Below are 18863 nucleotides of genomic sequence, written 5' to 3'. Positions count from 1 at the left end.
TCATCCACTTACAACAGCCTGGTAACCGGTTTATCACTGCTATCTGCCAACCTCTGACCCAAAGAAATGTTTCTTTGTTGAACACGGAGCAGGTTCTTCCCAGAGTTACAAACAAAACCTGTGACATTTACATCTGTTAATTTATTAAATTGTGCAGCTTCAAATATTCACTATGCTGGAGATTCTATTTCTTTTACATGCTGAGCACATAATAATGGTCTGAAGATAGAACTGCAATTGTCAGGTCACAACCTCCACGGTCTACTGTCTGTTCCTGAATATATGTCTTTAAAACTATAAGAGCTACCTTTACAGATACGTTTTCTCAGTAGACTCTAATCCATTTCTATCTATATCTACAAAATGACTGTGGTGCTCCTTGGCATGGTATTTCTTTTGTGGAAGTGCTATCAATTTATTCTTTTCATCTCTAGATCTAACTATGCAGTCAGCTCACTACTTCTGTGCAATAATAGACCTTTTTTTCTTGGTGTTTAATAGCTATTATTAAACACAGCTCATCCCCAGAATCTCACCAGTAATGTCTTCTGATGAGGAGCAGACTAAAGAGATTGAACCGCTTACTAGGCAGATTCAACCTGCTGAAACCTTTTCACTTGAGAATAGGAAGCCCAATAACTTTGTTAAAAGTTTGTATTGTCTCTGGCTCTTCTGCTAAAAAAAAGTGTGGGTCTGTAATGGCAATGTAAAGTATAGCAAGCCTTGGCCTCATTAAGGTATGAATTGATGGTAGCATGGTACAAACTGGTGTCATTTATAAGCCAAATTGATTTATATTGATTAAATTATATTGATTAAAAATTGGTGACACATTTTTACATATGCATTACCCTAGTGGCATATTCTGGGCAGCAGACCCACTGCGTGACACAAAAGTTGGGATGATCAAGCTCCACAGTACTGCTTAATGGCTGTGGTTGGACACATGCAGTGCCCCAATGCTTTTCTTGAGATAAGTGTTCTGTGATAGCCAGGGGCAGAACTGGGCTTGTCATAGCCTAGTCTAGAACCTTTCCTGTATGAGGAGTTAAAGACTTTATTGAATAATCAATTTTCTTACATGAGTTTATTATCCTACAAACAGCTGTGCGGCACTATAGGTAGCAGTCAGCTACATGTAAAAATAACCGATTTTTGTAAAATTCTAATTTTGTGGATTATAGTCTGCTCCAAATGGTATAGTTTGTAAATATAGCCCTGATTTTTTTTTCTAATCTTTTAAGGCTTAGAAACTAGTTTAAATGTTTAAGAATTAACAATGTTTTTCAGAACAAAAATTATGTGGGAAAAATTCTCATTCTGCTTCCATGTCATAGGTTGTGAATTCCTATATTGAGCAAATGGGGTTGTTGGAAATAAAAGTTTTCATTATTTAGTGAATGGACCTTCATTAATATATTAATTACAAGGAAATGGGAATATGGAGAAAGGTCAAAAACAATTCATCTTACACCATGTTAGATACCATTGCATCAAGTGCTGATGATACATTCAGTCCAAGTGTTGGAGTGTTATACATCCCAAATGAATTTATAACATTTTATATGACTGCAAACACCAGCTTTGGGTTTTTTTTGCTATTCTTGGCCGAGTCCCCTAAGTACAAATACAGTTATAAAACACTGGTTCTCCGTCATCTCCAACTATGCTTCGGTAACCAAGAAAATGTACAAATGTCTGCTCTGTTAAATCCAGATTTGTTGTCTATTACAAACTGATTACACTTGCAACTTCTTGGCTGGCTAAAATTATATTTGCTCATTAACACTTGATAGCTTGAATGCAGATGAAGAAAAGTGTGAGAACAATTAAATCTCAATCACACTAATTCCACGGGGCTTTGAAATGGCCTGCTCAAATGCTGTTTGCCTGCACAGAATAATTAACTTTTTTGGCTACAGAAGATTGCATGAAGATGGATGTGTGGTACATCCAAAGTATTAAAATCAAGTTAAACAAAGATATTTCATTATGAAATGTTTTCTTTACAAGATGGAAATTAGGCTTTGCCCCAGAATAATAAAACTGGCAAGATGCTGTCAAGTGTGGGCTGCAAGTTACTATTAACTGGAAGGAACACTACATAATCACAAAAACAATTACTGTTTAAATACATTACTATTGATCAAAAATTCCATATGGTGGCATGGAAATCTTAAAGATCCTAGAACTGGAAGCTCTTCTGCCACCTTCAAACTCCATCATTTCAATATCTTAATATCTTAATGTTATTGTTAGATCTTCATGCCTGGAAATATCCTTAGGATGCCCTTGGAAATGAGACACTTTAGAAGAAAATCATTATTTGTAGTGCACCCAGGTTACAATAAGGTTTAACTACATACATTTGAAGCTTTTAATCTAGGTTTAGTGAACTGGACCCATGGTCTGTGTATAGAGGAACGAATGTCCAACAGGCCAGGGCTTTGAGATCTGCAAGATTTTTCCAATGTATTTGGATATACCTAATGCATGCCATTGGTTAGAGTTGCTGTTCCCAACATAGATTCACACCTCCAGTTTCTAAAAAAAATTCCCAAAGTGTGGTTATTTTTTTCTCAAACCTTGTGGGTCCTGTTTGACATTGTTAAGAGTATGATATCATGATGTCAAACTGAAGGAAACAAAACCCAAAGGACAACCGTAGTGATGTATTATACAAACTGAATCCTGATGCCTAAACATAAGATCAAAGGCAAAGAGTAAACATCGTGGTGGTCATATACACTAGTTTGCATGTTAAAATTTGGGTTATAAATCTAAAGTCGGATTCCTAAGGTGACTCCAAATGTCAAAAGCCAAATAAAAGGGTCACACATTACTGAAGCACAGGCATCCTTTTCCTTGTGAAAGGAAACCAAAAGCAAAATGATGTAATCTGTTGCTATATACTTTCTCTCAGGTGGTTGCAAAAGCCCATTTAAGTAGTGACCATGGCTGTTTGGAGGAGAGCATTTCACAAGACATTTCATGTACTGTCGTGGTTATGGGTACATAATTGGTGTATCATATTTTTACAGCGTCCAATTATCAAATTAAATTGGACTCACATTTTATCAGTCATTTGCTAATTGCATGACCGTGAATTATAAACATACAACTCAGGTAATACATGTTGCGTGTCATGTCGAAATATGACAGCCTCAGTAAAAGCCGCACCTTTCGGTATAAAGTGCTGCATATCTTGTACTTAACAAAAATGATTGTGTAATGAAACCCGGATGTTCCATTGTGTTTGTAAATTATTTAAGGGCATGCATTCTGACGCGTATGCACGTAACAGAAACTCTAGCTACACAGATACAACTATACCACCTTATGCCTGCTACTTATCTGAAGTAGCCATATTTGTGCCAGAACAAAGTAAAAAACTATTTCTTATGTAAAGAATTCAAGTTGAGCGTACTGTATTTTACACAAAGTCACAAGGCTACACGATGTTCTTTCCTATCCGCGGGCAAGCACAGAATTTTGTATTATAGAACAATCTCAGAATAATCCTTTCCTGCAGTGATAGTATAATCACATTTTACACATTTTCAATCTCACAGCCTCTTCTTTGGAAATGCTGTAGTCTGTCAACATCATTGCATATAGTAAATAATCCTCTCGCGCAATGATATCCCTTACTGCCAAATACAATTAGAAACATGTCAACGGGGATTTCACGCAAAAACATTTTTTCAGAATGAAAATGAATGATTATTTATTGTAAATCTCTTTGCATATATTAAGAATGGATACTTGTGCTTAAAGCAGCCTTGGATTTACTTTCCAGAGATACTGCAGATTGTCGCGAAATGTACTAGATGAAGTATGGCTGTGTTTGGATCAAATAATATCCCTAAGGATATACACGTATTTCTCAAACGTTTGTTAAAGAGCATCTATTAAGGTATTAAATACAGGGTTAAAAAAATAACCGGGCTAGCAACTCCACGGCTCAGATTAAAGATTCTTGGTAATATTATTCCTGGGAGCAGGTTGTGAGAGGAATGTGTCCCATAATGGACTGTACAGTACATGACATCATTGATTAGCAAAGTAGGGTTAGCGAGAAATGGGTTAAAAGGGGAAAAAAATAAATATATATGTTTTTCAATATTATACAAAAGAAACAATTGAAATATAATATTGCCTTTTTTTGAGTCACAGAAAAAGCCCCAAAAGAAAGATATAGAACTTAATTAAAATACCTTCAGATGTTTTTTATTATACAATTTGTACAAACCACTCTGATAATTTAACGACGCAGTAGGAACAAGTTTTAGAGTGGTAGAGGAACGCTGGAGGAAGATATGATATTATATGGTTTTTCCTAGAACACACAGGGTTAAAATAAAACACTTTATTTTAAAGCAAGTTTGTATGGTACTGATTAGTACCTCAGAAAACATCTCACATTGAGGCCGAATAGACCATAACTTACCTTGTGTGGCAATATAGTGATTGGGTCTATGATAGCCCTAGAAATAAAAAAGGTAGGGTACAAATCAGTGAAAATCATACTATGTATTTAGATGACATACTATGCACAAACATACATTTATATAAAACTATTTCTTGACAGAAGAAGATAACACATCAAACCCAACATTGTAATGTAGACTATGATGGAACTTTAGATCTGGGGAAAACAGACTTTTAAACAATTAATAATTGGTAGTTGAAGTTTGGGATCTGTGACGCTGAGGCGTAACACATTGGAGGAAGTGGTATTTCTCCTATCTGCAATTAGGGACATGAGAACATCCATGAGAATGTAGTATTTTGTATAAATATAGTCATAATCTTATACTCCATGTAACCTGGATTTTAATGTCTGTCTAAAAAATATTTTATTTGGAGCAAAAGTGCCCCTGTGTAAGCAGTAAAATGGCCGGTTATTCTGGTGACAACCATAGATGTGGTCTCATCCAAGGGAACATGGCACTTGGAGTCTCCAGCAGCTGACATGCTAAAGGTTGTCTGAAGACAACATGAAGATATCAAAAGAATCGAGACTCCATTGCGGTTCATGAAACTATGGATGGGGAAAGTCTAAGAACTTTTAGCCACACATTTTTGGTGAACCGAGGTAAGATTGAGTAACCCTGGGTAATGCAAGGTTAATCTCTTCAAACCTATTGTTATAAAGCGCCAACCCAGAGGTCTGTTTATTGCAAGAAGGGCTGAGTTGGCCCTGCATAATATTACATACTTAAATCTGTGACTTCTGTCACTGTGACTGTTCCTAGCAAGGGACAGAATTCACAGTAGAAGACAGAACTGTATATTCATTGCATAATCTATCCTTATTTCCCTCTATGAGTTCTCATTCAGGCGCCGTGGAAACATGAGCTGAATGCTAACCACTATGCATCCTTTAGAGACAATGAATGCTACCAATTTTTGTATTCTTTGAAGCTATTCACCACCTGCTGTCCCAAAGATACACAGTAATTTGTTCTAAGACGCATTGGCACTAATTAACCACATGCAGTATTTCAATGGGTAAAGTAAATGAACACAAATATTAATAATTCTTAGACAAATAAACTAACAGGTCCCCATTGTACATGAAAAATTTAAACTTTATTTTGTGTGGCAAAAATACAAATCACTGCTGAGCAAAATAAATTGTCAAGCCAACAACAAATGGGGAAAAATATGTATATATTTAGAAACGTGATTGTGATTATCTAGATAAGCCCTGGGGCATGAGCACAAAGGGTTAATGTTCTGCATTTCCTTGGCACAATAGTTTTTCATGTATTCTCACTGTAGATACCAGTGAGCACAAAAACAGCTATTATGAAGATGTTTACAGCAATGAACAAGAATCGCATTAATTACAGTTTCTCTTATCAGGAGTGTTGGCAAAATTACTCTAAAAGTGGGAAAATGAGAAACCTATACAACAATTAGGCATAATTGAAACAACTACAAATTAGCTTGGGGACCGTGCACATGAAGAATGCATTTTGAATATCTTTTGTGTGCTAAATTACTGCATGTGCATTTTAACAACTTCATTAGCTAAGGGTTGGGTTGCTACCTTGGCCATGTTCTGCAGCATGCATATCATTTCTACTTGCTGGCTCACGAAAACATCTGTAAAGCACAAATTCTGTAGATGGTTTGCTCAGACATGTGCTTTACAATGAGCCATGTGAGACCAAACCAATCAGTAAATTAGTTATCACTCTCAGTGCCTATGGACACTGCTATGGTGGAATCCCAGAGAAGTCACTGCCAGCTAGTCACGGTATGATATAGGGCTGGGTCCTGGTCATGATGGGGACATGAGATAAAATTAGCAATTTGATGTTACTGTTGAAATCAGTTGATAAACAAAAGTCTGCCTATCTAACATCTATGATCAGTAAGGGCAAGGCTTGTTTTAAAAGCAGTTTGTCTACACTGACATCAGTAAGACCAATAGAGCCCTGAGTCTTAGCAACTGTTTCAGTTCAATTGGGGGATGCAGGCTCAGAGAGTTCCCAGGAATGGATGCCACCAAGTGAGCCTTAGCAGGGTTTTCTTATAAGTTTTTAGAACTGTGGCATAATTACCAGCACAGAAATCTAACTAATCAGACTGACGTGCTTGTCACTACTTCACTAATTCCGTTGGGTTTTATTGTTATAACTTTCCATCACTTTCAGGAATTTGGGCTTGCGACTCCATCATAAATCACCCCAATTGTTAAAATAACTATTAATCTTTTAATTTCAATTATGGGGCTGGCACACTACCGTTTATTACTATGACTTCTTAAAACATAATCCATTTTCATAAGAATATCCTTTTTTTAAGAAAAGTGCATTAAACATACACAATGGCCATTACATACTATAACACTTCTGGTGCACCATACATACCTCCCAACAATCACAGATTTTTTGGGACTGTCCCACTTTTTGAGTACCATCCTGCAGAGCTGCATTATTGTCCCACTTTTGCGGGGAGTGGAGACAATGGACTGGTTGGGGAGATCCTTGGGGCTATTCAGGAAAAATGGGCAGTGGACACGCCTCCTGGCCCACCCATTTCTGGCATGGACCCACCCTATTCTGGTATGGATCCACTCAGTTATGTGGCTCCATACCCCCTTGCCTCTTACCACCTTCTCCCCAACACAGGTGTCTCAATCTGGACCCTGAAATGTTGGGGGGGTATGACCGTAATAGGCAATGGAATAGTTTAAACAGAACCCCTGTGTTCTTAAAAACAGGTGCATTATAAAATTGCATGCAAAATTATACATGTTATCATATTTAGTGTATGTAGCATAACAGTCTTTTGGTGCTCTATTGAGATCAAATGTGCAAACAAAGTTACTAATAAATAAAAAGCAATTGCTCTGCCTAGTAGTGTTTGTGCAGCTCATAAACACATAAAGGGATGTATACGAGCAATCACTTTTCACACTTATTTACATGACACCTTTAACAAAGACATGACACAGGTGTCGCAGCCACAACGCTTAAAAGAACACTTACTTGATCGTAACATGAACAGTCACAGCAACTGAACGTTGGACTTCTTTGCCCCCAAGCCAGAGGACCCTGAAAAAGTATCCCAATCCCTAAAGCTGAATTAATGTTTCTTGGTGTCTTTTCTTTGAATGCTGGGGGCTTGCAATATCCTGCGGCCAGATATTGCTGATTTATAGTAAAAGGACTTAAATTTACATTTTAATTGTTCTTGGTAAATAGTGAGCCCTGATTATAGTGAACCTTTGCCGTCATTCCTAACCTCAATGTTACAGTAATTCTATGTTTTTTCAGGCGTACTTAAAGAATAAGGGCCTTGGTTATGTTCCAGAAAATGTAGTTGATGTATAGAGATATAACCTCATATATAAGACATTGCTTATGTGCTGTATATACATATAGCTCAGATTGTATCCAAAAACCTTGTAATGGCGCTGCTTCACTTTTATTATAGCACTCTATAGTATACTTAAAAAAAACATTGGCATATATGTTGTTTTTTTGTTTCCTTTTAAGGTTTAAAAACAACACTTTTAAGGTGTTTTTTTAGTTTCTATGGAAACAACCTTTCAGTTCCTGCATTCGTGTTACATGACAATTAAATGTTCTATATATGAATAACGAACAATATTACCTGGGAAGGGTATGGACATTTAACAGTACTAGGAATGGTGGATCTAATGCCGCATCTATTTCCAAAAGTGGTATATTCGCATCTTTAGGATTTATGAAGAATAACTTAATAGAAAATGTCTCTAATATCATTATTTCACCACGTTGTTCCTTCTTCACATTTTTTTGACAAATGTTCACTATAAGAGGGGCTCGCTTTTTCTATATCAGATCCCCAGTTGGGTTGTACTAAAGAAACTTTAAACATGTCACTGGGGTAATTGGCAGCACCCCTTCGTACAGAGATCTGCTGCAATATTTCTCTTTAAAGCAGCATTGCCACCTACCATTGGTACCACTGTTGAATCTACCTTAAATTTGGTCTAAAAAAGAAACATTTCTGAACTTATCATGTCCCCTTTGATAAACAGAGTTCCTGATGGAAATGTTCCCTGAACATTTTTTTTTAAATAATGTGCTACATGTGAGTTAAAAGTATGATTTAAATATTTTTTATTTACTGTTGTAAAGATTGCAATGCTTTATTGTCTTTGGGGCAGTGGGCATGTCTCAGTATTTGCTGTTTCAGTTATGAAACTTGATATAAAGGTTAACAAAGCTGTCCGGACAGTCATTCAGGACAGGTAATGAAAGCATTAATTTGCTATTCCAAACATCTTTAGAACTGCCATACAATATTTTCCTGATCTTATTGTCTTTTACAAGGTTCAAAAGCCACGTTCCACTGGGCTTGCACAGAAGGATCTCCTGTATCAGTGGATGAGTAAGACTCAGAAAGGCATATCCAGTTAGCTCATGATGTGCATGATGGTCCGTCCACCTCTACAGAAGTCCAGAGAAACTGTTGAATACAACAAACATTTCTGTATCCAATGAAGTAGTGTTAGGCTTGAACCAGGCCCGGATCTGGCACACCAGGCAAATGGGCTGCTGGCCGACAGCATCATAGTACACACTCACCCCATGTGCCCTACCAATGAGCATAAAAACATAGCATGTGGCTGGGCATATCCAGGCATCGGCCACACCTTTGTCATCAGGCGGCTTAAAAGTATCAGTGCCGCCTGTACAGAACTGCTGATTGCTAACTACATGCAACCCAACTTTGGTCGCACTCAGAATCAGGCAGTTTAATTTGGGGTTGTTCTCTAAAAAACAATAGTACCGTGTCATTTGAAAGCCACTTCATCCAGCGTGGGTGAAATCTCTGTATAAATAAGATCTAAGAATATTCTAGTTCTTGCCCCAATATTTATATATTTTAGTCTATGCTGTTACCCATTTTTAATTCAGGAAACCAAACGCAGCTAAACATCCAACATATCATGGAAAACAGAGCTGGCCCTGATAATGTTATTCTGTACAAAGAAACCCTCTGCACGATGGTGCTATTGCTGGTAGGTGACATGGCTGCTTTAAATCACATGCAGCTAAATGGTTTAAAACAGAAATAAAAAGGAAAATATACTTTTTACTCAGGGCTTGTAATATCAGAGCCGTCTGGTGTTCTAAATTAAAGATTTAATAGGGCATGTACGTATAGTTATAATAAGGAGAAGCATATGATAACACATGATTTAATATCTCATAGAGAGGGTTGGCGGCATTCGTCATATTTGCCATGTGCACATTATTGCGAGCTCCTGCAGCATCATTCTAAGCATATAAATAAATATATATAAAATAAATATATATATATATTAAATCGAGTAACATTGCACAAAACATCTTTAATTCTAATATCATAAGCAATTATACCAATGTGCAGCCTTATTTAAAAACATCTGTTTTAGGCTACATGGAAACATTTAAACAAGTCAAATTCAATGAAATATCACTTTTTTTAAAATTAATGGCAGTATTTTGACTAATTTATAAGCAGGGGTTTAACATCTTAACATAATGTAACCCAAAGGAAATGTAATGATTACTCAAAAATACCACAAATAAGGCTCTCATGTGGGCAGAAAAAAATAACTAGTGGAGAAAAAAACATTGTTTTTGCAGAATATGTGGCCATAAATACCGTATTGGCTCGAATATAGTCTTATATAAGTCTTTAAAGTGGGGGTGCGGCCTATTTTTCGGGGTCTAGCGCCCGACGGCCGGGACATGCAGTCCCGGGCGCCAGGCAGGCAGCGGGGTTAGGATACAGCGGTGCAGGGGACCTGTATCCTACTCTCCGATACGCTCAGACAGCCTCCCCTGCCAGCACTTTCCACAGGGGGGGGGGGTGCCGGCCCGGGAGGTTGTCTAAGCGCATCGTGCGGAAGGTCACCGGCTGCGGTGATGCGGGTAAACAGCCTCCGCTGCCAGCACGTCTGCACGATGTGCTTTAACAATCTCCCTTGCCAGGAATTCCCACGGGGGGAGTCCCGGCAAGGGAGATTGTTAAAGCACATCGTGCAGATGTCCCAGCAGCGGAGGTTGTTCACCCGCATCGTCGCAGCCGGTGACCGTCCGCACGATGCGTTTTACCTCTGCCCCCAAGACTTACCAGAACAGACTCCCGGGTGTCTTGCGGGGCCGGCGGGGGACATCTACGCAATACGCGTATACAACTTCCGGTGCCGGCACATCCGCTGAGTGCCGGCACCGGAAGTTGTGTACGCGTATTGCGTAGATGTCCCCCGCCGGCCCCGCAAGACACCCGGGAGTCTGCTCTGGTAAGTCGGGGGGGGGCAGAGTGGCAGCATATCTCGGGGGGGGGACAGTGGCAGCATATCTCAGGGGGGGAGGTGGACGACAGTGGCAGCATATCTCGGGGGGGAGGAGAAGGAGGACAGTGGCAGCATATCTCGGGGGGGGAGGACAGTGGCAGCATATCTCGGGGGGGGAGTGGCAGAATATCTCGGGGGGGAGACAGAGTGGCAGCATGTTGTTTTGGTGCTTTTTTAAAGAAAAAAAAATTTCTTTAAAAAAGCACCAAACTTTTAGGGGGCGGCCTATATCCGAGCCAATACGGTATATTTATGGTTGCCAACACCTTCATCAGTAGTGATTTTCTTTAAAAGTGACATGATAAACTATTTGATTACCTGATAAATGAATTTGAGTGCGTAAATCCGTAGTTTTAAAGGGACATTTAATTATATTTGTGTTTTTGCACCCACTATATCATTACTACACACTCATGAATCAATACATATAGATAGGCTTTGTCACATACTAAGCCCTCGTTTGATTTTAAATTAGGTAAAAAAAAAGAGTATGTGCTTTTTGATCGGCAATACTGTATTATCTAACTGTTACGGCACATTTTAAGATTGATTGGCAAGGCAATTAATACTATTTTAATATTAGCATAGTAATTTAGTAACACTAACGTGCTTATTGAGCTACCTTTGGTTCACATCAGATAAAGGCAAGAATGTTTTGAAGGTGTACACTAGATTTTTTTTCTTGATTTTCAATTAAACTTTTGATTTAATTCATTTATTTACAAATTCAACCATATTTCAAATAGCTCATTCTAATGTTAAACATTCAGTTAACATGATGCAGTACGAACAAAGAAGTGGTGTTCAATAATTAAACGGCTTACATATTTAATGAAATGGCTTGCTTGCATTAAAAGCACTGGTTAACAGCTGCACGCTGCTTTGAAGGGAACTTAAAAGTGCAGCAGTGACAAGAGATTGCAAATCACGGCATTAAGAATTACATGTTTTTGCCGCATTAATATGCAAACAGCATTCTATTTAATGAAGAGTTATGCCAAACTGTTGACAGGAAAATGAAATAACATTTACTTTGTCCTCGCGCTCAAGATGCAATATATAATGAGCTTTTTACTAGACTAAAAAATCTACCTTTGTGTAAACAGGATAGTCAGCAGTGGCTGTATCGACCTCATCCTTGTGGCCACCATAGGACTACATATCTCAACTTGCCTGAGAAGTCTTCATGATAATATCAAAGTAGACAAATTCAACTAATTAAAGGCAGGCAGACAAAGGCAAGTTAAGCTTGATGGGAATTATAGTCTAGATCCCTAAATCCAGGTAACCAACAATTTGTATGGATAACATTCAGTGGGTTATCGGAGGTGCTTTAATGTTGCTACATGAAAGCAATGTTAAAATACTCATGCTGAGCGTACGTACATCAATATAATTTCCGTTGATATAATCTGAGCAGGCTTCGTCTTCAATGCTTTGGAGTCTCACTCGGGAATGGTCATCTGAAATGGAATAAAGGATTGCAGAATTACAAAAACTATTTTTGTGAGAAAAAGCATGATGGCCACACACGTCATTCCCTTTAACATGACAGGCTGTTCCCAGATTAGCATTCAAGTATTTAAGATACATTTACCGTAAGTGACTCAAGTCCATTGATTTCATTTGAAGTAGTTTATTGCCACTGATTGACAGCTTAGGTAGCCAATCAGTGGCAAGACTTTTAGGTGAGATTTTGTCAGCTGTTTAGAGTGCTTTAATATGCATTCCTCTAAAGAAGAGGTGTCAGGGACTTTAGACTGTCCCTTTAATTAAGAAGAGAATTATTTTGTATTAGTATAATTAAATGTGAATTGGCTTTAAGAGATATTTCACAGACATGTATCTCCTATGGTAAAATTGTAGAAACAATTTTGGAGATATGACATGACTATCACAAGAGTTCTTGTATTCAGCTCCCAGTGACATTTGAAGAGCTATGGAGGTTACATAAAGGAAGCAATCCACGTTTGACACTCCTGGTTGCTTATGTATAACATGCGCAGAATAGATTGATTTAATCTAAATATTTTATATGAAGATATCATAGAAATGTTGCATAATTGTGGATGTGTTTTTCAAGTATTTGTGACATATTTGCTAATTCTAAACAATTCATCAAAATATTTCCAAAACAGCTTAAAATAGACATTCAAATTCTTCCCATACTGTCATACCTGTCTAGCTGTGGCCGATTCAATAGGTATTTAGAGGAGTTTGGCACTCACTGAGTTAAAGGACAATGGATGGATTCAATGCTTGAGATAACTCTATCACAAGTAATTGAATGGCAATCTTCACATAGATTACAATGGGAAATAATGTGATAAACAGCTGAGAAATACCGTATATTAGCCCAGATCATAAACTGAAATAAAACCTATCACTGTATTTTTTATCTTGTTTTACCCACCGCAATATGTGCAAGGACTGCTGTTCAATCATTTGTGATAAATTGATCTCTGGCATTGATTCCAGCATATTACGTTAATACGGGTAACATAATAATTTCGATATATTAAGGGTAGTGGCAGAAGTACTGCAGTCTTATTGTATGGGCGCATTGTTCTTTTTAAAATCATATTTCATATATTTCCTCCTCTGTTTTCCCCCTGCTGACCTTTAATCTTGTTTTGTTTTTTTTTTGTCATTTGGTTTCAACACCGACAACAATACATTACACATTGTGTTCTTTATAGTTTGTTCTTGCACCTACAGAAAAGAACAATTTTGTCCCTTTAGTTTTATTGCGTTGGAATGAACTCCAATACCTTGAAAAAAATGACCAAATGGTTTCATAGCAGATAAATTGAAACTGCATTAAAAGTAGCCTTGGCTACATAACAGGCTAGGAGACCAACCATAAAGTATTTAATGAACACAACATTTAACAAGGAGATGATTTGCCTTTATGTTCTCAATTTTTTTTTTCTACTGGCCATTGCACAAAGAAGATTGGAATGGAATCCCTAAGGATTCCCAACAGGTCTGTCTATATGCTAAATTAAAATTAAATAGGGTCATTAATACACTGCAATAAATTATATTTCATTTTGATGGCATAATATCCGATAGCATCTTTCACTGTCAGAAGGGTAAAATCCAAATGGGTTCATGAGCACCACTGGGCTTAATTAAACTGTAATGCTGCAAAAGTCAAAGTGTAAAAAATGGCATTCCATTTAGCCAGGAATGTAATTTTTTTAACAAGAAAGTTTTAAGGGATTAATCACAATTTCTATATCATATAGGTGCATTTTTTCCATGTTGACATAAATAAATCAGACTAAAAAGAGAGAGAATTGATTAAATAGACTGATTATACAGATTGTTTTATATAACTATATATATATATATATATATATATATATATATATATATATATATATATATATATATATATATATATAAGAAATATAGCAAATTAAACAAGATTTTGAGCTACATAAAGCACAAGCAGCATGCCAAGGAGCATGCCATCAATATACTGGCCATTAACAGTTACAGTGATCCTGTTACCATTGGCCCATAGTAAATATTAGCAAGTGGACCTTACTGTATGTCCTCAGACATAAGTGCCACAAATGTGTTCAAATTATAATATCCACCAAAATTAGCAACAAGTGCTCCAACTTGTCTGTTTTTTCACCTGTAACCACGGCCAGCCTATGTTCCAATAAAAACATTGGAAAAGTCTGAACTTTTATGTCTCTGCATGGTACTGCAACCAGATCCTTCTGCATAAAGGCATTTTTATATCACGGGCAGCGTTACGGCTTGTGTTTTTTGTATCCCCTCTTTAATACTTTGCTTTAATATCATGCTCAACTCAACTATAGGGATTTTATCAAATATGTCTCTTTAGAAACATATGCAAATTCTTAACGAAAAGAGAAAGTTATTTCATAGTTTGTCAAGTAGCAGGTACTGCAATAAGGACATCTGGATTAAAATTGGAAACGCACACAACACACAAACACACACACACACACACACATATATATATATATATATATATATATATATATATATATATATATATATACAATATATTAAGAAGGCAGGGTTAAGACCAACTGAGTGGGAAAGAGGAAAGAAGGACATCAGGAGTGACAATAAATAATATAAGACAGAACTTACAAGGAGATTTATGGATGTAAAACAGAAGGTAGGATGAATAGAAAGGAGACATGAAGAGTGAGGACAGCACAAACAACTGAAAGATATGCAAGTCCAGATGAGATGCTGATGAACAGCTGAAATAGTATGTATCTCCCATAACACATATTTAAGGTGTGTGTGTGTGTGTGGGGGGGTGCGATTCAGGCCCCTTTAAAGCAATCATATTACCCAGAACATACAAGCAGATCACAACAATTGGAGGTTTTTCTAGTTTACTATATTATTGATGTACACAGTACATACACAGTATGTTTAAAGAAGTCACTCATCTCCACAATAAGAAATGCAGCCAGCTTAGGACTCTCTGAACATTGTGGTGGGCTAAGCAATACGTGGTCACACAGTGTAACTAAATGCCCACTATGTTCACCTGAGCGAGCATTCATACAGCATTTGCAGAATGCATTTAGTGGGAGGGTGTTGATTCATTGTTTAGTTGATTCTTTATTTTGTCCATTTAGGAAGCTCTCCTATAAGCAGGAATGCTAATGTGTTCTAGGAGGAGGCCTCCAAGAAGTAACCAATGTGCGGATAATACAACCTGCTTACTTATTTACCATTACTAAATGAGGACTCTAGATCCTCCAGCTTTTAATAAATACTGCTAAAATGAAGGACTGCTAACCACAAAAAAATCCCAAATGTCCCTCTTAAGGAGTCACAATACCTCTTTTGAATCCCAGCCCCTTTATCCTTCCTTCCTTCCCTAGGGATATATCTCTTCTTTGCCAAATGCATTAATTAAGCCAATGTAGAAACTGTTGCATCTAAACCTTTATAAAAGAGTGCCAACCTCCAATAATGTTTATTTTCTGTTCCCCACTTGAGAATGGAATGTGCGTAACAGAGGACATTTTCTTTGTTATGCTAGTTCAAACATAATTGTCCTTAAAGCAAGATATTTTAAAATATGCCTGCTCTTTTGGCTCAGATGATTTATTTAACATCCACCAAATTTGTAACCTTTTCCTCGGAACAATCTACGGATGTTTCACATTTGTAAAGGTTATAAATTTGCCTAGGTAATGAAATCTTTTAATTTCAGGCTTATACCTCTCCACGAAAAGACCTGTAACCCAAGATAAATGTGTGCATAATTATCTTTTTCTCTCAACTTTGATACACAGCAAAATTAACCGCATTAGCTTTACAAAAGGCCAAATCCATTCCGCTCTGGATCCAAAAGGGTTAATTTACATTTAATTTGCAGGTTTCAACACTCATTAGACAAACACAATGTTTCTCCAGGGATTTAAATTATAATTGCCCTCTAAATTCATGCTGAAAGAATTTCATGGTCAATTTTATCAGCGCAGGTACTGTAACACGATCTTATGCAGTGCCACAAGCGTACTGTCAACACTTACAGGCTATGATATTCCCATATCGGTTCTTCATTCTGTTCTCATCTTTCTTAGCTGACTCCCACGGAGCTGCTTGTCCTTCAAAGAAACTCTGGGAAAAAAAAGACAGATTCACTAAACGTTATAGCATATGTAGGAAAAATAACATTAACAGCAAGGCTAAAAGCAAATTGTTAACATCTTAAAGGAACATAAAGACGAATGCAAGTCAAACTGAAGAATGTGAAAGGATTGGCTTGAAGGCAATCAAGAAGATTTCATTATATATTTAGACATGAACAAACACTTCTGCTTTGTATGCAAGGTACCATGCACAAGGTACAATCTATGCTGTCACGGCACATATGTATTTCGAGGTACTGTCGCCCAGAAACTGACCCACTGTCACTCCCTTACCAGAAGAAAGAAGAAACTGTCCCGGAGACCCAGGAAGGAAGGGGTCCGCCCGGAGACATTGGGAGCAAACCTAAAGATCCCAGGTATAAAGGTAGCCACCAACTGAAGCCATCACCTTTCTTAGCATAACTAAATTGATTGATACTATTATTTTTTTTTTCAGTGTAGTTGTTTTGTAGGCATTTAGGTTAAAATTAACTGAGTATGTTAAGGTAATTTTTACCTGTGATAAAAAGTTGCAAAATTAGAATATTTAATGAATCTCCAGGCCAAATGATCTCATGCAATCAATTTAACAGAATGTGGAGATACAAGGTATCTCTAAAGCAGTTATAGGGTGTACACCGCATGAAGGCGCCATTCAAATACAGGTCATCTGGAGAGATTAGACACTCACAAAGCAGCAGAAGGGAGGCGTACAAGGCCTGAATCTATCCTTGTCAGCAGAGAAATGCATTCTCCATCTCATCACTCTACTTGTCGCCCTCAGAGACTAAGCTCCTACATATAACATTTAACCCTAGAGTTTGTCTCTTTAAGGCTGTGTACACATCTATGGCATTTCTACATGGTATGTTTTCCAAAATGCTGCACTGAATATATATATTGCTGTTATTATCTTTTTATTGTAACACAATTACGTATGCTTATTTATAGTACTGAATATATATATATATATATATATATATATATATATATATATATATATATATATACTGTAGTTTGGGGTAGCCGTATTAGTCCAGTGTATAAGAATGCAAAAAAACAGAATGTTGCAGAATCTTGTAATACCTTTTTTATTGGACTAACAGTATTTAAAATAATAGACGAGCTTTCGGGAGACCTCCTTTTATCAAGTCAAAAGCATTTCTGACCAAGCAAGTGAAAAACACAGTTTAAAACTGACCAGTACATGTTCTGATACAGGGTTAAAACAGGGTTTAAAACAACACGGTAGAGAATTTGCAGACAAAAAACTAAGAGGGTCGTAAATAGTAAATAGTGGCATATACTGCACAGATAAGGCTAGGGGGGGAGCAGGGGTGAGCGTGTAGGAGAGAGAGAAGAAGAGAAAAAAAAACCCCAAAACACAGGTTATACGAAGTTTTGATAGTGTGCTAAGAAGCTCAAATCCACATTAAGTCCTCTGTTTTTACAATCATAAAAATGTATCATTTTGGCTTCAAATGTCTTTCTTTCTTGGGTGTTTTTGAAATGACCTCTCAGTGTTTTGATTTTAAGGTCATGTATGGAGTGACCTGTTTGGGTGAAGTGGTGCCCAACTGGAGTGCAAAGGTTTTATTCATCATGATGGTTGATGGAGTATCTGTGCAGATTCATCCTTTTATTGAGTTGCTGGCAGGTTTCACCGATGTAACACCCTATAGTACATTTGGTGCATTGAATCATGTATACAACATTTTGTGAAGTGCATGAGTATGATCCTTTAATATTGTATGTCTTGTTGTTGTGGGTGGCTGTGTTGCTGGTACAGATGTGTTGGCAAAGTTTGCATCTGGCTTTGTTGCATGGTTTGCTTCCATTATCTGTGTGTGTTGTTTCAGTATGTAGTTTGCTACTCACCAGCTTTTGTTTGAGATTAGCTGGTTGTCTGAAGGCCAAGATGGGGGGTTCAGGGAAAATTTCTTTTAACACCACATCCTCTGCTAGCATTGGCTGCAGATCCTTGATGATTTTTCGTATTTCTTCTAGGGCAGGATTGTATGTGGCTACTAGAGGTATGCGTGAGGATGTTTGTTTGTCTGTGTATTGCAACAGGTGTTCACGTGGTGTTTGTAGAGCAGAGTTAATTTTCTTATTGATGATCCTAGGTTTGTATCCCTTTTGTTTGAGTGTCTCAGACAGTGTTTTTAGATGCATGGCTCTGTCATTAGTGTTGGAGCAGATGCGGTGGTACCTGGTGGCTTGGCTATGGATGATGCCTTGCTTTGTGTGGGATGGATGGAAGCTGGATTTGTGCAGGTAGTTGGATCGGTCTGTGGGTTTTCTGTATAGGGATGTATGTAGTGTGTCCTTGTTTATTGTGACAGTTGTATCCAAGAAGTTTA

At 37.4% G+C, this 18863-nt stretch overlaps 1 protein-coding gene across 1 annotated transcript in view; it reads right to left on the bottom strand.

Annotated features, from left to right (window-relative positions):
* The window catches only part of LOC149279542 (receptor-type tyrosine-protein phosphatase mu-like), a 296024-nt gene that overhangs the window by 30916 nt on the left and 246245 nt on the right, over positions 1-18863 (bottom strand). The window contains exons 21-23 of the mRNA XM_089501054.1: positions 16402-16489; positions 12239-12315; positions 4451-4487 (exon numbers count right to left, since the gene is read on the bottom strand). Coding sequence (XP_089357180.1) covers positions 4451-4487; positions 12239-12315; positions 16402-16489 — 202 coding nt within the window. The remainder of the gene's footprint in view (positions 1-4450; positions 4488-12238; positions 12316-16401; positions 16490-18863) is intronic.

This window comes from Sceloporus occidentalis, unplaced genomic scaffold (assembly GCF_023333645.1).
Source record: "Sceloporus occidentalis isolate IW3139 unplaced genomic scaffold, rSceOcc1.0.p SCAF_162, whole genome shotgun sequence".
Classification (NCBI taxonomy): Eukaryota; Metazoa; Chordata; class Lepidosauria; order Squamata; family Phrynosomatidae; genus Sceloporus; species Sceloporus occidentalis.
The sequence above is the reverse complement of the archived record's forward strand: the minus strand, read 5'-3'. Positions and strand labels throughout refer to the sequence as shown.